This window comes from Quercus robur, chromosome 5, assembly GCF_932294415.1.
Source record: "Quercus robur chromosome 5, dhQueRobu3.1, whole genome shotgun sequence".
In the NCBI taxonomy this organism is placed as follows: Eukaryota; Viridiplantae; Streptophyta; class Magnoliopsida; order Fagales; family Fagaceae; genus Quercus; species Quercus robur.
The window spans coordinates 806,441-829,043 of NC_065538.1; the positions used below are offsets into that span (position 1 = coordinate 806,441).

A 22,603-nucleotide genomic window follows, 5' to 3' on the forward strand; every position below is an offset into this window, starting at 1 on the left:
CAAAAAAATAAAAAAGAAGCTCTTATTTAGCAACTTGCGACTTTACAAGTGGCCACGACTCACGAGGATGTCAGAGTATATTAAAAATTAAGAGTTATTATAATTTGGAAAATATTAGATTTATAAATTATTTTATAATCAATTGTGAGTAATTATTATTAGTAAGTAAAAAAGTGATGTAAATAATAAGCTTAGATGAGAAACATAAAAGTTACATACTAATAACATTACTTTTATAAAGGTTCTTAGATATACACCACTATAAATTTCTTTAAAAAATATTCTCATTTTTTTCTTGTGTGTTAAAAATATTTAGTATTTAAAAAAAAACATTACTCTTATAATTTATAATTAGCTTTATTTATTTAATTTCGAACAAAAAAAGTTAAATTTATTGCAACATGTGACGTGATCGGTCATATGTGAGAATAATGGTAATTTACGGAATAAGGATAATTGCGTGTAGATAAAAGACAACATATCAGATATCACGTCCCCACATTTTCTCCATTAAAATTTTGTTGAGTTGCAAAGTTTAAGAGCTCGTATGGCAGGGTATTTTAAGGATTTTTTTTGAAAATAACTATAAAAGTTAAACTATTTTATTAGTTAGCCAAGGTTTGGAACTATTTTGGTATCTAACGACTCGAGTTTATAATACTCGATTTCACTGTAGCAAATCAACTTTGACAGACTCGATTTCCATGAGGTTAAATAAAAGGAAACCAACACTAGGTAGAAACCCAGAAAACGCTAGGCAGGAAGACACCAACAGCAACGCAGCCCAGAAAACACCAACACAGAAACCCAGAAAAACGCAAGAAGAAACTGTGATTTTTGGGTTTGGATTTTTGCTCCGATTGAGATCGTGATTTGGGTTTGGGATTTTGAGAAATGGATTTAGATGAAGAAGGAAGAACTGGCTTGGGTTTTTGGAGGCTTGGAAGAAGGGAAGAAGATGGTGAACAGGACCTGAAATGGAGAAAAAAAAAAAAAAAAGGAGAAAAAGAACGAAGGAAGAAGATGGTGAACAGTGGCAGTGCATAGAAATCGAGTCTCTTAAAGTCGATTTGCTACAGCGAAATCACAGACCGAGTTGTTAGATACCAAATTAGTTTCAAACCTTGGCTAACTAATAAAATAGTTTGACTTTTATAGTTATTTTCAAAAAAAATCCATATTTTAAGCATATTTTTGAGTATTTTAAATATATATATTTTTTATCCATATATATATATCAAAAACATCCAAACAATATTATTTAAACTTTTCTATCAAACATCTCTTAAGTTTTAAGAAATTAAATAAAGTTGTTTTTAAAATATGAATTTTGCTAATGACAATAATTTTTATTTTTAGAAAAAAATTTATCTGGAATTAAAAAAGCATTAACAACTTTTTCAATTCCTGAAAAAATATTTCAAAAAATAATAGTTAAAAGCACACATTAATCAGATACTTAAAATATTAATAATAAAAAAAAGTAATAATAAAAAAATGGATAGAAAAAAGCGTACGGTAGCAAGGGAGACCCATGCTTGGCTGCTTTCATGATTTGCTGCAATAAAATAAATTAAAGAAAAATTAAAAGGACAAAAAAAGCAAAAAAGTGAAAAGTAAAAAAAAAACAAAATAAAAAAAACAAAATTATAGTTCAAAGTAATTCTATGACCAGTTGCGGTAAGAACTGTGGTTTATTACGAGGTGGAAGAATTTTTGTACAGTGGATGATAATTGATGTTGTCCCCTGAGCTGAGCATGTGCAGTCTATAAATATCACCACACACGCTCAGCTGACAACACTCGCATATATGCTAGTCTTTTTTCTTTAACCCCCTGTTGATTTACCCACCAACAAATTAAAATGATCCACCTGAAGGAATTCTTGGCCACAAAATTTGAATCCACTACCAAACACATTTCCATCTCCAAGAAAAAGAAGAAGCTGATCTTGGCTCTTTTTGCCACTCTGTTGGTTGTTGCTGCAATTATTGGCATTGTCGCCGGAGTTACCAAGTCCCATAACAACAGCTCCCATAATGAGATCTCAGCTGCTGCCCATGCCATACTCAAAAACTCATGTAGCAGCACATTGTACCCTGATTTATGTTACTCAGCTATTGCCACTGTTCCTGGAGCCACCGCTCAATTGGCCAGCAAAAAGGATGTCATAGAAAAGTCCTTGAACCTCACAACCCAAGCTGTCGAACAAAACTTCAAAGCCATTAAAAAGCTCATAAAAACAAAGCATCTCACCAAGCGTGAAAAGGTTGCTCTCAATGATTGCCTTGAGACCATTGATGAAACCTTAGATGAGCTTCACGATGCTGTGAAAGATCTCCACTTGTACCCAACAAAGAAATCTTTGTCCCAACATGCTGATGACCTCAAAACCTTAATAAGCTCAGCAATTACCAACCAAGAAACTTGCCTAGACGGCTTCTCTCACGATGGTGCTGATAAACACGTCCGCCAGGCCTTGCTAGCTGGGCAGGTATCTATAAATTTACTGATTCTCTCTGAAGTTTTTAACTTTTTAAATATGAGATCAAATGTAAATAATATTCAAACTCAAAATAATTTCTTGATATAATTTTTTTTTTTTTATATAGAAATTTAACTTATTCGGAAATGATGAATTTAATCGTTTAACTGTTACTGTTACTATGACAGATGCATGTGGAGCATATGTGTAGTAATGCGTTGGCCATGATCAAGAACATGACTGATACTGATATAGCCATTCAGAGAATGAAAATGCAGAATCGGAAACTGAAGGAGGAGGATGATAGTGTGGATGAAAGTATTAAGTGGCCAGAGTGGTTGTCAGCTGGGGATAGGAGGCTTTTGCAATCTTCTTCTTTGATACCGAATGTGGTGGTTGCTGCTGATGGCAGTGGTGACTACAAGACTGTGTCGGAAGCAGTGGCTGCTGCACCAGATAAAGGTGAAACAAGATACATAATCAAGATCAAAGCTGGTGTGTATAGGGAAAATGTGGAGGTGACAAAGAAGAAGAAGTTCATCATGTTTTTGGGAGATGGGAGATCTAACACCATCATTACGGGTAATAAGAATGTAGTTGATGGAAGCACCACCTTCAAATCTGCCACAGTGGGTAAGTCCATGTTCCTTTTCTTTAGCTTGGCCATATCTCTTATTAATTATACTATAAATTTTAGTTATTATAAATCTGATTTATCATAAATCAGAAATGATAATTTAAATATTCATTTGTTAAAATATCATGCATATTGAGGGGATTATCACATCTTATTAATATCAGGTGGAAATTATTTATAAAAAAAATTGATAATTTGTTAAGTTTATTAAAAATCCTGTTAGACTCTAGGACATATGACTATACTCTGTAGACTGTAGCTAATTGGTAAAGGTCGTCGTGATGAACTGATGGGTCGAGGTTTGCATCGATTTATACGTTAGGTTAGAGTTGGTAATTGCACATGCTTTAGTTGATGCACATGGTAGAGAAAGGAAGCTACTTGAGATGCATTTGTTTGCTGACAATGGAGTTGGGTCAGTGCCAGGAAAAAAAAAGTTCATTAATGGCAAAACAAGGTATAAACTTGGTAGGTTAAATAAACATATCAGTTGGGCTGACCAAAGTAAAACTACTGTCAGAATAGATAAACAATATATGTATTCGTTTTTTCTCAAAAAAAAAAAAAAAAGTATTCGTATATCTTGTGCTTTGAAGATAAACTAAAAGATATCTTTAATTAATATGTCCTAGCACTAGCAGTGAGTTAATATAGGCACGATCCCTTAATTAATTAGATCTGGAGTTGGGAGTAGTGTTTACAATTCCAACAAAAACAAAAAACGTTTAATTAGATCAAGTGCTCAAAGCCCACCGCTAGCTGTTCTCCTCTATATATACTTGTGTTTAGTACAGAGAATCGCAGGTTGCGGAGACCCACCCGAACCAATCAAGTAGACAAAGGGAAGTGGATGAGGATTGAGATATATATAGTATGATTCTGATTCTAGCTACTTTATAGACTTTCCGTGATGGATGATTAATTCTCATTTGGAAATTTGAGACCACATATGTATAAACTCATTACCATGCATATGATTATTATAATAAAGTTAGTCATTTTTTCAAACTGGATTATGTTTCATGTCCAACATGTAACGAAATCAAGGGAATAGTCAACTTATAGATGTTGGGTTCATCAAAAAAAAAAAAAAAACTTATAGATGTTGGGACCTACCGAGTCATGTCCTCTCGTTCTTTACCACATTAATTGCGGAACATAATACAATAATTTGCACGGTAAAAGAAAAGTCACATGGTCATAGTCATAGATGATGCATCTCTGTCGTAGTATGAAACAAACGAAAAAGTATGTAGCACGAAAAAAAAAGAAAAAGAAAAAGTATGTAGCACGAGAAAACAAACAAACAAAAACACTCAATTCTTTTACTTACTAATATTAATAATAAATTTATTAATGCCTCTGAAGAATTTACTTCAACTCAACTTTATACTTTATAATATACGATTCAAAATAAACGAATCTTGCTGAAGTATACTACTGTTATTATCTCTTCTATTCATCATATATATGATAAATACAAAAAGTTTGGTTTACAGCTGGACATTAGTGATTGGTCTTTTTCACATTTTATTATTATTAGGTACGCATTTCATAAAAAAAATTATTATTTGGTACATACATACATACACTTTGATTTTTCGTACTACTTCACGTGTCCTTGAATTTTGTTCCCTTCCACAGTTCCAAAACTAAAAAGTAGGATGGTTCCTTCCTGGATGTTTCCTTCTATTATTAGTTTTTACCTTTTATCATTTTTTTTTTTTTTGGCCATATATTCCTTTTACTACGGTGTACGTAAGTATTTGTTTTCTTCAATTTTTAAAGTTACGAGCTAGCAAATGGCATGTTTGACATGATTTGAGAAATCTTCATCGTATTCACATTACTAGGAATCCTAGGCCTAATTGTAATGAATAATTTAGAAAGTGAGAAATTGACCTGTGGCAACAATTAGCAGCATGAGTGCAGTGGAGAGAGTGATCTAGACCCCACTTTCTATGCCTGCACCACACAAATTTACAGATCTTAAATTCTTCATATTATGCTCAAAATTTAATGCTCACAAAATAAATGCAATTTCTATTGTATGCAATTTTATTAAATATACAAGCTTGGATTAAAAATATATATATGAACTCACTTAGTTGTGCTCAAGACTACTATCATTTTGAGTTTAGGAAAGTAGTAGCCGTTGTTTTTTTTTTCTCTTTTTCTCTATAAATCCCATAAAAATTCTTTTAAAACCATGTATCCGGAGACAGAGAAAGAGCTGACATGGGCTGCCTCTCTTGGGAGTGGAGCCTGGATAGGATTTCAGGGAGGAAAATAAGAGAATGAGACGAGGGATTTCAGGGAAGAACATGTAAGAGCAATACTGAGGAGGTAATCCCTCTTTGCTCCATCATTGCCCAAAAACGCACACATCCCATTATTTGAATTCAAGAACCCAACAAACTCCCTAACCCCAAAATTTAAAATTACCAAAACCCCACATGGAAATTCCATACCCCAACAATATAAATAATATCAAAAATTCACATTTTAATTCAAAACCCGTTACAAGATTCACCGTAAACTCATACTCCATCAAGAATTACCCAAAAACGCACGCACCCCAAACTTCAAATTCAAGAACCCAACAAACTCTCTAACCCCAAAATTCAAAATCAGCAATACCCCACATTCAAATTCAAAAAATCACATCCACATTTCCAAACACCAAATCGAGGAAGAAAAAAAAAACCATTACATAAATTCAAAATTGAAAAATTAAAGAAAACCCATTACAGAAAACCTTGAAATGAATATACCCTTGAGTCCGCAAAAGGCGTCTCTGTTGTACAGTGGTGCATATGGACAACAAGGACAACAAGCTAGCCTTTCTGATCCGTACGGGCTGGGGTTTCCTAAGGCCATCGAGAGCGAAATTGACCTCGTCGACGTGCTCCATCATCTCTCCAAACTCCTGAGCCTCCATCAACCGGATGTGAGCCGATCTGGTCCTGATATGATAGAGAGAAAAGAGAGAGAGAAGAGATACAGAGAGAGTTCCAGAACCTTTCGCCTCTCTCCCTTTAATTGTCGTTTAGCCCTCCACAAACGGACAAAAAAGAAGGATTCACAAAACCAAAAGTGGTACTGTAGAGGCATTGCCTCTTTTTATATAGTTAATAAATTTTCGATGTCCTAGCCTCGTAGGAAACCTCCATAGCCATAAAGGTCCTACCTTTTATATATCTATATTGAATCCCTAGCCCAACAGATAGGTGGACTGAGGCCCAAAAAGATATATATATATATATATATATGTAGGACCAGATTTGAATCCCCAGCCCAATAGATAGGTGGATTGAGACCCAGAAAGCCCAAAACAATGAATTTGTAGAAAATGGATTGGAAAACTGGGCTCTAATGAATCGGATAAACGCAAAAGTAGATTTAGATGACAAGAAGATATAAATGGACAGGTCAATTATGAAGAAAATCGTCCTTGGCAAAGTCCGAGGAGACCTGTTCTTATATATTTCTTTCAGATTTGATTACAAAGTCAGTTCTTAATACTACAATAATTTTCCCCTTTTTCTTCGATCTCCTCTTTCAGTGTCCTCCCCTTCTTTTATACTCTCTTCTCCTTTTGTTTTTTTGTTCCACGCGCATGCCAGATAGTTGGTGTTGATACTTGTCCCATCAGCATCTCCCATAAGTCTTTACATAATAGCTGTAAGGCTGAAATTTACTGTTCAGGTATCATTTCGACATTAATGCAGCTAGAGAGTTTAACTATGGTGCATTTAATGTGGAGACAGCAGCTTTCTCACTAGATATTTTAGGACTCCTCCCTGTCTGATGTCTCTGCAATACTTATCTGCACCAACAGAACTTCTTGGAACGTTACCTTGGTTGACAGACTACCTCTTCGGACCTTGATTTTGGCTAACCGACGAGGCATCTATCCTCGAACTATCTTGTTGAGCCATTATGACCAAAACTGACTTCTTTATTTACCAACACAATCTCGTCTGACAAAGATTCCTCCTCTTCAGACAAGCCCTTGTTCTCAGCTTGGGCCACAAGCCCAATATACTAATAGATAATGAACTTCTGGGCCCAATGCCCCTACAATATATATATAATTTTTCTGACTTTCACATAGCCATAAATTGTGGATGACGTCTTGACGTTACATTGTGATTGATGCATTATACAAATGGTATTAATAATAAACTAATATTATAATGACTTTGTTTTAATAATAATTTGTCACTTTAAATAGTTGTGAAATTTTGTGTGTTTATATTATAACATTCCTGTTTATTACTTATAAAGGTTTGATTTTCTTCCCATTTTAAATTTCAGCAATTTTATAAGAAAAAAATATGCATGATAAATTATGATTGGTAGAATATAAAGTCGAGTACAAAAAGTAGTATGAAGGATTTGTATTTTGTATCTCCTAAACCAATTAGAGCAATAGGAGGTGTACATTATTGTTATTTTGTGTCAATAACTTAAATTATGGATTGGTAGACATAAATGAATTTTTCCATTTGGTTTTGCAGCCGCGGTTGGAGAACGATTTCTAGCTCGGGACTTAACCTTTGAAAACACAGCAGGTTCCTCAAAGCACCAAGCTGTAGCTCTCCGTGTAGGTTCTGACCTTTCAGCATTTTACCAATGTGACATACTTGCACACCAAGACACCCTTTACGTACACTCCAACCGTCAATTTTACGTGAACTGCCTAATAGCAGGTACTGTTGATTTCATCTTTGGCAATGCTGCAGCTGTGTTCCAAGATTGTGACATCCATGCAAGACGTCCAAATGCAGGCCAAAAGAACATGGTCACAGCCCAAGGTCGAATTGACCCAAATCAAAACACTGGAATTGTAATCCAAAAATGCAGGATTGGATCCACAAATGATTTGAAATCAGTACAAAGTAGCTTCCCAACATATCTTGGTAGACCATGGAAAGCACACTCTAGGACTGTTATCATGCAAACATCTATAAGTGATGTGATTCACCCTGAGGGATGGCACATTTGGGATGGGGAGTTTGCACTCGAAACTTTGTTTTATGGGGAGTATCTCAACACTGGGGATGGTGCTGGAACCTCTAGCAGGGTGAATTGGGGTGGTTTCAAAGTGATTGATAATGCTTCCGATGCTCAATCTTTCACTGCTGGGAACTTCATTGCTGGAAGTAGTTGGTTAGGTTCAACTGGTTTTCCATTCTCTCTTGGCTTATAAATCTTCCACATACTAGTTAAGACTTGAGCTAGAGTCTAGTGCGGCATTGCTCACTTGGAAATGAAGTTGATTAATAAGAGTTTTTTAAATGAATATTATTGTCATCTTCAGCACAAAGAATTGGGGAGTTTTCATAGAGAAAGTGAATCTCTAAACTTCAACGCAAGTTGTGTGTAGACTAGTCTCTATTCTCTTTCTTATTTTTCTTTTTATTGTAAGATTGGGAGTGGGAAGAGATAGAATGTCAGTCACAATTATTATTAATTGAATGAATTATTTGGACTTACATAAAATTAACTTGCAATCAGGCAAAATATAAAGACGAACAAGTTGCAACTATAAGAGAATGCCCAAAATTTAGGTAAAATTCCTTAAATGCTTAGTTTTCTAGTTAAATTTAGCCTTGTGTATGCATTAATCAATGTCGTACAAGTAGAATTATCGTATTTAATTAAGTAGGCCTAGTATAACATTTCCTCAAAGATATGTGAATTTCAAAAATCAAAACACATCATAAGATGTTTGGCTACCTCAACAAAGGAGTTTGCAATGATATATATAAACACACGTATTAATTCATTGGCTGTATCCTGTAAAGCTAAGAGAGGGTCCTTAAAATAAATGTACCACATCATCAGTTAGGGCTAGTTCTCGGTCAGTCGCCTCCCACACAACTAATTACCAATTGCTTTGTCCCAATAATTTCTAGCGAAAGCAAACTAAAATTATGTTGAGAAAAAAAAATTGCAGATCGGAGGAGTAACAGCTCCCAAACACCAATTACTAAAGCTCAATGGGCCAGATAATTATGCCATATACTGTATTTACCTATCTGGTTAGCAAGCCCAGTTAATTTTAGTGGCCATTCTCATTGGGTTATGCATAACCCATTAAAATGCAATACAAATAACACTATTCATAAAAATTGCACAAAAAACACACATCTGGGGAGCTAAATGCAAAAAAAAAAAAAAATATATATATATATATATATAAATAAAAATTGCATGTTGCTAGAGTGCTTAGAAAGAGAGCATTCCCATCTAGAAATGCACAAAAGAAAAAGAAAAAGAAGAAGAGGTATTTTGCATTACCAAAAAACTATAATCATTTTACATCCGGAAATGCACAAAAGGTATTTTGCATGTTGCTAGAGTGCTTATAAATAGAGCATTCCCATCCAAAAATGCACAAAAGAAAAAGAAAAAGTGAAGAGGTATTTTGCATTACCAAAAAACTATATTCATTTTACATTATCACTTTAACAACACACTCTACATCCTACTTTTTTTATTTAACAATACATTACATTGAATTGATTGAAATAATATTACTTTAAAGTTACAGTAGCTGATTAAAGAAAGAAAGTGAGACAATCAAGAAAATGGAGAGAATAAAAGGGGAATAAACAAATTTTACATGTTGCTAGAGTATTCTTACTATAAAGACTAAAAAAAAATTATTTATATAAATAAAAGTTGGATTTTAAAGTTTAATCACCATCAGATCAACTTAATTGGAAGTAATTATTATAATCCTCTATAATTTCTATTTTGATAGAAACTCAATATATCAAAATATAACAGTTTGAAAAGACTTTAATTAAGTAGTCTATATAACATATAAAGACACCACTTAACTAAAAATTTAAGCATTTGAATTTGGCTCCACTTATACTATACTAACCACTCACTTTTATTATTATTAATATAATCAATGTGAGACTTCACACTCTTCTAAATTTCTAATATATATATAAAGAGAGAGAGAGAGAGAGAGAGAGAGAACTCCATTCTTAAAAAATAAAATAAAATTGTGAGACTTCACTTAAAAGGTGTATACCCCACCCAACAACATGTATAATATTACATGATATATATACTTGCTTCATTCAATTTAATGTATTTTTGTTATTTTATGATACTCCGGGAGTACCTAATAATTTTCCCTCTTCTTCAAAATATAGATGCTCATCTCTCTCCAATCCTCTCTTAATTCCTCCCAAAGATTGGGGGTATTATTTCTTCCTAATTGTTAGTTAAGTTGTTTGTCTGTTGGCACTTTGGTTGGTGCCTAAGATCTTTGGGTTGCCTATAGACTATAGCATGTGTTTTCCATTTGGTTGTCTTTGTCTACTTGTTTTGTTTCCTTTGTTTGTAGCGAGTAAAGCTTACACCTTCCTTGCTTCGACCCAAAGAGAACCACTGCCCCTTTCCTATTCAGAATTTTGAGATATAATATATGTTGACATATGTTGTACTTTGTTTGCAGCTTCCTGCCCATTTTACTTTCTTGTATTCTTTCTGTATAGAAAGAGATATTTCACTAATAAGAAATTGCCAAACCTGTGGGACCCAACTCTTTCTATTGTTTTTTTTTTTCCTCATTTGAGAATGAGAAGTAATCATTAAAAAAATAATAATAATAATAAAATTCAAGAATCAAAATGCAAAATCATTAAAATTATATATTGGCGTAATTATCGGTTCCGCGTATTGACCGTTCTCTATCGATCAAGTGCAAACAAATCCACCCATATTAATATATGCATGGATCTTTCAATTCAATCCTTTTCAATTTCAAATAAATATTTTGTTAAAGACTTTCCCACTCTTGAGAAAAATCAATTACGTTATAGCGCAAGATTGAACAAATGTAATTATACTCTCAAGCATGTCAAGAAAGGGAGGAAAAAGAAGTTTCCCAATTCCCACTAAAATAATTAGTTTTCGCAATTCGTGCCATAATCGTTGCTGCTAGTGCATGGTAGAGACACAATTAGCTAATCAGGCAATCACTCATATAAAAAAATTATTAAGAGAAATATCTCTCACAAGATTGGCGCTTCTATTGTCAAGGGTTATGAAATTATCGGTATCCCTAACCGAAAATGGTGATTTTTCTTTTTGTTTTGGGGTACAAAAACATTGATGCCCTAGATAGTTATAGGACAAAGCTACAAATTATTAGACAAAATTTATGTACATTTTTTTTTTCAAGTTCCTGTACGGATGTACCTAAAAAATTGTGCTCTTACTCTTACAAACTTTATTTACATTAAACCTTTCTTTAAAAAAAAATTATTTATTATAAATCTATAGTTGGGGTGTGGGAGATTTGAATATTGGATATCTCCGTTGGAAATAGTAAATAGTTTTAATTGAGTTACAAAACTCTTGACCTATTAACCTCAATTTTTACATACAAGATACATTAAAAAAAATCGGTAAGAAGTATTTATTACGTTATTTATAATGTGTCACCAATTGAAATTTTGTCAATTTGTGGTTGTATTGATAATTTTTGTTATGAGAGGACTGTCTATTCCCCAAGTTTCTATCGGCAATATTATTTATGAGATTTGTCATCTTGAAAGTTTTTCGCTTTTAGCATATTTCGCATGTTAAACGAGAAGGGAATAGACCAATGCATATTTTAGCTTAATATGTTAAGGGGTTAGATGGTTATATAACTTGGGTAGGAGAAAATCCAGTTCTCACTGAGTCAACTTTGGCTCACGAGGTATTGAATTTATCTTCATCTTAATAAAGTTACTAGTCTTTTCATCCCAAAAAAAAAAAAAAAAAAAAAAAAAAATTATCTCTTATTGGGGTTATAAATGAACTAAGTTCTCTATAAACAACTTGAGTTTGGCTCGAAAAATACTTGTTTATATTTATTTGTTTAGTAAATAAGCCTAGCTCAAATCTAAGTTTAGGCTTAATTATTAAACGTGTCAATCTTAAACATAATAATGTATTTGTAAACATGATCGGTCAATTTAACTATATATGATATCATATTTTATATTCTTTTTTTTTTTTTTGAGTAAACATATAAACTTGAAATTGAATCGTGTAAATTTGTAATTCACTAAATTAATACGTATGAACATTTTATATTCAGTTAGGCTTTACGGTCCTAATTTATTTTTTGGGATGAATGAAATCCTTCGAGAAGTAAAGTAAACGGGCAAGAGAGTTAGCATGGTAACGTAGTTCAAGAATGTAAGGTATTGGAGTGATTGTGGAAGACCATAAAATATGTTGGTGTATGCTAGCTGCAACGGTGTATAGGGATATACTAATTAATTAAAAAAATTGGCCACATTGATCTGGACACAAATATATATATTATTTTATAAGGTCAAGCATATGGGATCCCAGGCTTAGGTTTTACTTGTTCCTCTATGGCCCTGGCAGCAAGTGTGTTGGGCAAAACCACGTTCCATTTTTTTTTTTTTTTTTAACAAGTGGGTCATAAAAATTATGTGGATAGAGGACTTGACATATGGTGGTTCAGTGTCATTGGTGTTTCCTATAGAAATTAGAAGCCGTGTCTGCCCCATTTCCTCTCCAAAAATCTGGCATCGCCATCAAAAAATTGCCCAAATAGCGGTGGCTGACGCCTATAGTTTTTCTTTAAATACTAATTTATCACTCTAAAGCCTAAGCTATGGAGTAACATACAGCTCGATCCATTATAAAATAAGTTTAATAGTCCACGAAACCGCGCGCGGTCTGTCTATAACTGTATATTAGCTCGCATTATTGTAATATATCGTTATGCTAGCTAATTAATGAACATTAAAATATCGAAACCAAACCAATAATTGACACGGCACTCACTAGTCTAAGGTGGGTAATAATTTGAATGTGAAAATCAAAACCTGTTAGCGGAAAAGAGAGAAAGAGAAAGAAGGAAATATCGTGTGGAGCCAAACCAAAAATTGACGTAGCATAATTTGATAAAGACAGACATAAAAGTTAAAATGAAATGCATGTGCTTTTCATATTGAATATTGTAGTTATTTTTTATATACCTTTTATATAACCATACTACTGACATTGTTTTTATATATTGTATACTAATTATAACCTAACACCTTAGAAATTGTGAAAAAAAAAAATATAAAATTATTTTTTTAAGTAGATTTTATTATTGCATAAACAACAAAATTATATGAAATAGTAACGGGGGAAAATGTTTGGTATTCAAAGTTAATAAAACAGAAAAAGAGAGAGAGATTAATTTAGAGGAAAATGATGACGTTTACTAGTTGATTTGATTAATGATGATACCAATTCTTAAACAAGAAGCATCGAAGAAAAGGGATTCTATTTCTTTCTTTGCCTCTCACTCACTCGTATAAAAAGACACACCCACCCGGCCCAATCCTCCCAATCCTTTTCTTTTTCAATCACACTTTCTTTACCAAAAGAATACACACATCCTCAGCTACAAAAACTAAAAGGGATACTCTCATACTGCTCTCAATAAACAAAGGAAGCTTATATCATCGATCTAAATGGACTCATCAATCAAGTCCTTCAAGGGCTATGGCAAGGTAGATGAGATTGAAGAGCAAGCATTCAAGAAAAAGACACGCAAGCGTTTGATTATCGTCATCATCTCCTCCATCGTTCTATTAGCTCTTGTCATTGGTGTAGTTGCTGGAACCATTATACACAAACGAAACAGTTCATCATCACCCTCATCTAACCCAGTCCCAGCAACCGAAGTAACCCCAGCAGCTTCACTCAAAGCCGTGTGCAGTGTGACTCAGTACCCAAACTCATGCTTCTCTAGCATCTCCTCCTTAGAAACCGCAAACACCACCGACCCAGAAGTCCTTTTCAAGCTCTCTTTACACGTAGCCATCAACGAGCTCTCCAAGCTCGCCAACAACATACCCTCCAAGCTCACTGCTATCACCAATGACCCCAAAGTGAAAGAAGCTCTAACCGTTTGCCAAGGCCTTTTCGAAGACGCAGTGGATAGACTCAATGACTCTATATCTTCCATGGAAGTTGGATCAGATGATAAGCTGTTGTCCTCTGCTAAAATCAATGATATAAAGACATGGCTAAGCACTACAATCACTGACCAAGAGACCTGCTTGGACTCTCTCCAAGACCTCAATTCCACGGTTCTTGATTATATGAAGATAGCCACGAAAAACTCAACTGAGTTTACAAGCAATAGTTTAGCCATTGTTGCAAAGATACTGGGCTTACTTGCTGACTTTAACCTTCCCATCCATCGTAGGCTACTTGGGTTCGAAGAATCTGAAGGTTCAGATGAATTTCCCACTTGGGTTAGCCACAGAGACCGTAGGCTACTCCAGGAGATTAACGTGACTGCTCATGTGACTGTGGCTAAGGATGGAAGTGGGGACTATACGAGTATCAGCAAGGCAGTGGAGGCTGTGCCTAAAAAGAGTGAAACGAGGTTTGTGATACATGTGAAGGAAGGGAAGTATGTGGAGAATGTGGTAATGGACAAGAGCAAGTGGAATGTGATGATGTATGGGGATGGTAAGGACAAGACCATTGTCTCCGGCAGCTTGAACTTCGTGGATGGTACTCCAACCTTCTCCACTGCCACCTTCGGTATGTCTTAACTCTCAAGTCTTAATTTGTCCCTTAATTCATTCTTGGTTTAGTTAGATTTTTGTCCACCAATTCACTAATTAATTCATCCATTAGTTCATTTCTTATTCAGTACTTTCATGCTTTTTCTTAATTGATCTTACAAACTTTGAATCTTCTTCATATGCTACTCACTACAGTTACAAAAAGTGGTTTTTTTTTTTATTATTATTTTTTTTATATATATATATTTTTTTCTTTAACCACTATTGATAAAATTTAGAAGAAGAAAAAAGAAAAAAAAAAAAAAAGCGCCATTTCCGTTTCTAATCAAATGGAGAGTCTCAATTTAAGAGTAATGATTAAAGTGAAGTAAATTTAGAGTATAAATTGTGACATCTCATTTAAAATTTAACTGCAGTTAAATTTAACTATAGTTAAACTAAAATAAAGTTATAAATTTTTAAATAAGATGTCACAATCTATCTTTATATTTACTCAATTTTAAATCATTGACCCTTTACTAGATATTTTTTTACTTAAATTGGAAATGATTTAAATCTGACTTAATTGACGTAGTGACTTACCACTGAGAACTTTTAATTATTATTATTTTTTAATTTTTAGAAACACGCACATGCACACACACACAAACGTGAGAAAATAAGGTTTTAACATTAAAAAAAATAATAATAATAATAAAAAATCACTTATTTCCCTAATTGAAACTCACCAACTTAAAAAATTATATAAAAAAATGTTGTATTTGTAGATTAATTGGCATATGTATGGATACATTTAAGAGTAACTTATATTTTTTTCAACCTAAACTTTTGCCCATTTACCAGGTCTCCAAATTGTCAATTTGTTTGATTGACCCAATTTGACCAAGTGGTCTCTAAATTGAAAGTTAAATTAGATAAATATTGTCATTCGGTCATCTCAACTAATATGAGTAATTTTGTAATTACACTCAATTTAGATGATAGAGACTACAATGACACAATTCTTTCAAAACTAAGAGGACAATCGAGCAATTAATAATTTGGGGGAATATTGTAAATGCAATGAGAGTTTAGGAAAAGTGTAATATTTCAAGAGAATAATTATAAAACTTGATTAACAAGTTAAAAAAAGATTAGGATAAAAGAATTACATGCGTGTCATTGCTATGGTTGGTGAGAGTTGGTTATAATAAATGGAAATGAAGCATCTGGTTGAGTTTCATCTACAAGCATCCGCGTAGTGTTAAAGCTGCCATTGAATGTTGTAGTTTCTAGTGGGTTCGATATTGGGATGAGAAATCAAATTTTATTTAGATACGAAAGTAGATCTAGACAGATTTGATAGGAAGTGCACGTGGCATGTGGATTATTCAGGTAATTAATTTAGAAAGGGAACTTAGACACGTAGTAGTGTAGTGTAGTCTGTAGATAGCAGAGTGGGTTTCTAAATCCGACTACATGGTGAAGATAAGCACATGGTTTATGTGTCACCATGTGAATTGGATTTGGATGCTGCCTGCGCCACTCTTACCTATAAATTCGATACCCACCTCTTTTTTCTCAGGCTTAAAAATCAAAGACAATGATGCTTTAAATATGGATTAAAATGTTTGACGTTGAGTTGTGCGGGTACTATTGGGTGTTTTGATACCCCACCATGTGCTTGCCTGGTTTATAATCATATTGTATGTACGTATGGGGTCCCCTTATAAAAGGATGATTGATAGGATTTAAGGCATGCAAATAGCAGATCGAGATGTATCAAACAGTTAGGCCAACAGATAGATCTGATCTATTGGGTTCTTTGTTGGCCACAACATTCGCAGTAGACCATGGATGATGGATCCCCCCATTGGTTGCGCGTGTCCGCTCATCTCAACAAAGTAAAAATGTCACAGATCACAATAAGTAGGATTGGGTGGAAAGGAATCTGCCTACTTTGGGAAAAGGTGTCACATACTCATAACTCCATATGTTTGGACAGACACAGACATCTAAACAAATTAATTAAATAATTAGTTGAAATGGCTACAGTGTGCAACTAATTTAATTTACTTTTACTTCCTTTAAAATGCAGCGGTGTAGTATTTTGTTGGTGTCATCATTCTTAATTAAACTTCTCTGTTTTACTGGATGAATAATGTGAAAGCATTACGCTTATATTAAAATATAGCTACAATTTCATATGCTTTTTATGTCTTAGATTTTCTAATTAAATTCAATCATATGATTATCTTTCTCCAAATAATAATTGTGTTATAGTGGTCAATGTAGTCATATAATTAATTGAACTTCATTGAAAAAACTAAGATGTAGCACTTAAATCGCAAATAAATTTTGCTCATTATCCCAAACAACAACATAACATTGTCATGTCAACTCAATTTTTGGGTGAAACCAATACCATATGCATTTAATCTTTTCCTTATTTGGGCTTAAAGAATGAAATTACTATTTAGTAGAATACTTATTTTTGCTAGGAAATGAGCAAGTATTGTGTACTAACTACAAAAAAATATGTATGCAATGAGCAGCTGTTGTAGGGAAAGGCTTCATTGCAAGAGACATAGGGTTCGTTAACGATGCAGGTGCAGCAAAGCACCAAGCAGTAGCAATGCGGTCTGGCTCAGATCTTTCTGTGTTCTACAGGTGCAAATTTGATGCATTTCAGGACACCCTCTATGCTCACTCAAACCGTCAGTTCTACCGTGAATGTGACATTACAGGCACCATTGACTTCATCTTTGGCAACGCAGCTGTGGTCTTCCAAAGCTGCAATATTATGCCTAGGCAGCCTCTTCCTAACCAATTCAACACCATCACTGCCCAAGGCAAGAAAGACCCAAATCAAAACACTGGCATTTCAATCCAAAAATGTACCCTCTCTCCATTTGATAATGTCACAGCCTCAACATACCTTGGTAGGCCTTGGAAAGCCTACTCCACCACAGTTTTCATGCAGTCAGAAATTGGGTCATTCTTAAACCCATTGGGCTGGATATCTTGGGTCACCAATGTTGACCCACCTAGCACTATTTTCTATGCTGAGTACCAAAACACTGGCCCAGGATCAACCGTAGACAAAAGGGTTAAATGGGCTGGGTATAAGCCCACTCTAACAGTAGATGATGCTACCAAGTTTACTGTGGAATCTTTTATACAGGGCAGTGAATGGTTACCAGACACTGATGTGAAATATGATGAATCCTTATGATCTGAACAATGAGTCCAGCTTGCATCAAATTCCAATATTAAATTTTGGAAACGTTACAGTTTGTTTAGTAAAGAATGAATTAGATTTTTCTTTTTTGACACGTTAAATATTGGGTTTGTAGTATGTAACTATGTATGAGTCAGATGTCTTATACTGAGTTTGTATTTTTAATTATTATTTTTTTCTAAAGTTTATCTTCTTTGAATGATCTCTTTGTAACATTCTTTTTAAATTATAGTTGAAAGTCCTCGATTATGATTAAGACTGAAATAACAAAGACTGCTTTTATTATAATAATAGTTTCAATTATTATAAAAATGGAGTGAGACAGTCTTTTACGATAATGCATCATGAATCAGTAAACCACGTCGCAATATAATAATATGCTCCTGCTTTGTTAGTCTAATAGTGGTAATTAAAAATTAATATATTTTTACTGAAGTAAAAGAAAAGGATTAAAAACCATTACCTGTTGCTTTGAAATCTCCAAACCAGCAGACAAAGATGGAATCTCAATCTAAGGTTGGCTTCAATATTTAACGCTAACTATATATACCCAGAAACATAGTAAATTTTACAGTCTCATTTTACCATAGTGGTTTCGGCTAGGTTATGATTCTTAATTCTTATTTCTTATCTGTGTGCGCCTTGTAGAAAAGTAAAGTTTTATCTGATAAAGTGTGATACTTTTACTTTTTAAATTCATGCATTTTCTTTTAAGGTGAAACTAAGTCATCAGCGTGAAGAATATAGATAAAGAAGAGTGAATAATATTCTTTTTTTGATGAATAAGAGTGAATAATAATATTCACAAACATTAATATGAAAAGGATTTTATTGCTGGCACAAGTTAGTGTGCATTTATAATTATCATTATTGATTTTAGAATAAATTAAGTTACGTTCATTGAATTAATGTTACATTACTTAATAATTTTTTATTAGATGAGTATATTTTGATTAATTTATTATTGAATTACATTTTTTCCTTGTATTTTCCTACTTGATTAAAATTTTTTTTTCTATTTTTTCAAAAGAGTCTTGTAAGTAAATATCCTAAAGCACAAGTTATATTTATCGATAATTCATTCCCACGTACATATGTATTGAAACGTGTTCGGTCAAATATCCATAATTTTATTTATTTACTTTTCAAGATTGATCATGTAAGTTAAAGTACATGTGGATGGTTTTATGATTTTTGCTTTATTTGTGTAAAATCTTGTGTAAAGATAATTTTTTATATTTTCCAGTATTTAGTAGCATCTGAAAAAATGAATTAAAGAAAAATTATCTTTGATCAACAGAAAAAGTGTGGCTTATTTTTAGAAATTTTTTTTCATTAATTTTTTTTTTTTGGAAAACAATTTTATCTCACAGCAATCTGAATAAGGAAAGTTAAGAGATTGTTTCTCAACTCATTTAAGGTTGTTACAAAACATAGGAAAATAAGATAGTGGGGTGTAGGGGGCAAGGGTCAGGGTTCAAGTCTTCAAGAGAGAATTTCATATACATATACACTTAGATTAGGTTAGAATAGAAATTCTATATTGTAAAAAAAATGAAAAATAAAAAATAAAAAAGAAGAAGAAGAAGAAGAAGAAGATAGTTATATATAAATTATTTTTTGGAAAATGACTCATTTGCTAAAAAATATTATCGCCGAAACAAACAGAGCGTTGATCAATTGCCAAGTAGTAGGAATTTTCCTTGAAATTTTTTTGAAGAAAAACTTTTTCCAATTACTAAAAATAAAAGGAAGAGAAAGTAAAATATAATACGCTTTAGTTAGTTCAACCTGTAAAGTCTCTTATTATTTAATAATGGAATAAGTTTCAAGATTCGTCTACATAAAATAAGATAAAATATTTCTAGTTATAGATAACAGAGAACAATCATCATAGAACCAACAAATGTTATAAATTTTAAATAACTAGTCAATAACACATGCATTTAACAAATATATAATTTTTTCTTTATTAATATTCTTCTAAATATAAAATATGATAATTATAGTAGTTATTAATAGACATTTATTATAATTATATTTGTATATAGAACTTTATATTCTAACATTAAATGTAATTTTTTTTTTTTTTATAACAGAACACGCCATCTCACAAAACTGCTAGTGGCAGTTGGAGACGTGGAGCTCTATATATACAAGAAGAACTAAACTCACGCACCCGATGTAGGACACAAGCCCAGGTTTTTTTTTTTTTTTTTAACAGAACACGCCATCTCACAAAACTGCTAGCGGCAGTTGGAGATGATGTAAATTTTTTTAAGAAAGCATTAAATGTTTATTATGATTGTGTATGTATATAGAATTATATATTCTACCATTTAAAGACAAAAATAATATACTAAAATTCTAACTGAGGATCTAAATATAATATATATATATATATATATATTTATATAAATGAAAATGGAAGCATAAACAATGATAAAATAGATGATAAAGAAGAGAATAGCAAAATAGATATATTCAAAATAAGTTAAAACGGAATATGAAATATGAAAATAGAAACTAGTAAAATCTTACTTGAATAAAAACTTTTGTCTTTGAAAAAACTTGAAAACAAACTTCTGTCTTTGTTACAAGCTTGAAAATAAAATTCTATCTGAAGAGTTACAAGATTACAAAGTAAAATTTGTCTTTGAAACAAAAAGATTACAAGACTCTGTCTGAAAGGAAGGGTTGTAGGATTACAAGAGTCTTTCTAAGGGAGGGAGAAGGCTATATTCTTTTTGGATTTTGAACCTAGAAATTGGACCTCTAAATTTGAACCTGAGACTAATATTACAATATAGCCACTACTTTCTCCTTGATAGCGTTGGTCAACCACAAAACTCATTGGCAAACCATAGTTTCACGTTGGTCAGCCCGTTTTTTGTTAGCCAATGGACAGGCGTTGTTTGGGTGGTCCCGCAATGGAGTTTCCCGAGGAGGTGGTCCCGATAGCAAGGATACCAGTGGTTAGTAATAGTTCCGCCAGTAATTATTAGTTGCTTGGAAATAGAATAAATACATTTATCAGTTCATAATTTGTTTGCTTGTTCACACTTAGGCTAGGCACACACTAATTAGAAACATAGACTATGATGATATGGATTATGATGAAGGTTATAGCATAAGAGATATAGAAAATAATTGGTTAAATAGTAATATGGATTATGATGAAACAGATTCTGATTCTGACAGTGATATAGATGATTATAACTATAATAATAGCACAAATAATTGGAATACAATAACAGGAGATAAAATCAACCGACAGACTGATAGACACAATAACAGTTTGTTAGACAGGATTAATAAAAAATTAGAATCTTTAGAAATTGTGGAAAGATCCATAATGAACACTAAAGTAGAAAGGAAAAATGATAGTTTTTTGGGCCTACTTGAAAGAATGAAAACTTTAAATTCAGAATTAGAAAAAGAAAGAGAATTTGAACCTCATCATAGATCACCTTTAGCAAAAACCGTGATAGATAATTGGCATAATAGGCAAAAGAATAACTTAGTAAGTATTGACATATCTATAAATATGATAGATATTAAAAATAGTAAAAAAGATAGACTAATAGAGACAATTGATAGAAGAAATGACGTAAAGACACTAAAACAACTCTGGCAGATAGTAAACAAGATAGTCACATGGTGCAAAAGAAATCAAGAACGATAGAAGTAGAGAAATAAAGAAGTCCTATAGAAATAATGCAATTAGAAGATGACATAGGAAGACAAGAGAATAATAATAATGGAAAGAACAACACATATAGGGTCCGTTTGGATTGAACTTATTTTTGCTGAAACTGAAAATTGAAACTGAAAATACTGTAGCAAAATAATTTTTAAATGTGTGAATAGTGCCGTGGGACCCATTTTTAATGAAAAAGTTGCTGAAAAGTGGAATTTGTGGGTCTGTGAACATTGCACGGATGCACTGTTCACTGTGAAAAAGTCAACAAATGCGGGCTGAACCAAAACAAACAAACAAAAAAAAAAAAAAAAAAAGAGAAAACCGCAGAACAATAACGCAGACTCCACAATAATTTGAATCCAAACGGGCACATAGAAGCCAAAGGAAAGAATCCTAGTGCTATAGAAATAATATAAAAGAAGAACCTAGACATAATTGATAAAGTCAAAAAAAAAAAAATGGAATGATAAGAAAAGGTATAGTAAAAGAGATGTTAGAAAAAAATTAAAAGACAAAATAATGTAAAGATAGAAGTTATACGTAAGAAGTTAGATATAATAGAAGAGATAGAAAAAGAAAGATAAATGAGTACTTTAGTAGAATTAGTCAACAAAGGATGGACAAATAATAGTCCTAGGAATAATGATAGTTTAAAAGAGAAAATTAATGAAAGACTAAAATAAATTGAAATATCCATGATATATACCCAAAATAATAATTTAGCAGAATTAACTAAAAATATAGAAATTTTAAATTCACCTTTGGATATAGACAGACAAAGAGACATAATAGTTTTAAATACTACAGAGTCATCAGATAATGAGAAAAATAATAGATACACTGGAAATACTATTTGTCATAAATGTAAACAATTTGGACATACTAAGAAACAATGTGATAGACATAATAAAATTATTAAACAAATCAGTAAATTAAAGTTTGAGAAAGATGTAATAAATGAATTAAT

The 22,603-nt window shown here is 32.6% G+C and overlaps 2 protein-coding genes and 2 long non-coding RNA genes across 5 annotated transcripts in view; 2 read left to right on the forward strand and 2 right to left on the reverse strand.

Annotated features, from left to right (window-relative positions):
• The window catches only part of LOC126724765 (pectinesterase-like), a 27,086-nt gene extending 18,583 nt beyond the window's left edge, over positions 1–8,503 (forward strand). Inside the window, exons 2-4 of the mRNA XM_050429152.1 lie at positions 1,874–2,494; positions 2,674–3,118; positions 7,646–8,503. Coding sequence (XP_050285109.1) covers positions 1,874–2,494; positions 2,674–3,118; positions 7,646–8,337 — 1,758 coding nt within the window. The 3' untranslated portion in view covers positions 8,338–8,503. The remainder of the gene's footprint in view (positions 1–1,873; positions 2,495–2,673; positions 3,119–7,645) is intronic.
• Positions 1–14,380, reverse strand: part of LOC126724768 (uncharacterized) — a 17,311-nt gene extending 2,931 nt beyond the window's left edge. The window contains exon 1 of the long non-coding RNA XR_007655115.1: positions 14,233–14,380. This is a non-coding gene — a long non-coding RNA (uncharacterized LOC126724768). The remainder of the gene's footprint in view (positions 1–14,232) is intronic.
• On the reverse strand, positions 5,651–5,828 carry LOC126724769 (uncharacterized). Its single transcript, XR_007655116.1, has 2 exons — positions 5,768–5,828; positions 5,651–5,705 (listed from the first exon to the last, which is right to left on the reverse strand). It is a non-coding gene; the product is annotated as an uncharacterized LOC126724769 (long non-coding RNA).
• Positions 13,469–22,603, forward strand: part of LOC126724767 (pectinesterase 3-like) — a 17,463-nt gene continuing 8,328 nt past the window's right edge. The window contains exons 1-2 of one of the 2 annotated variants that reach the window (XM_050429156.1): positions 13,469–14,729; positions 17,248–17,301. In XM_050429156.1, the coding sequence (XP_050285113.1) occupies positions 13,646–14,729; positions 17,248–17,301 (1,138 nt within the window). In that variant the 5' untranslated portion in view covers positions 13,469–13,645. Of the gene's footprint in view, positions 14,730–17,247; positions 17,929–22,603 lie in introns of those variants that run through there. The other variant, XM_050429155.1, reaches the window with a different exon arrangement.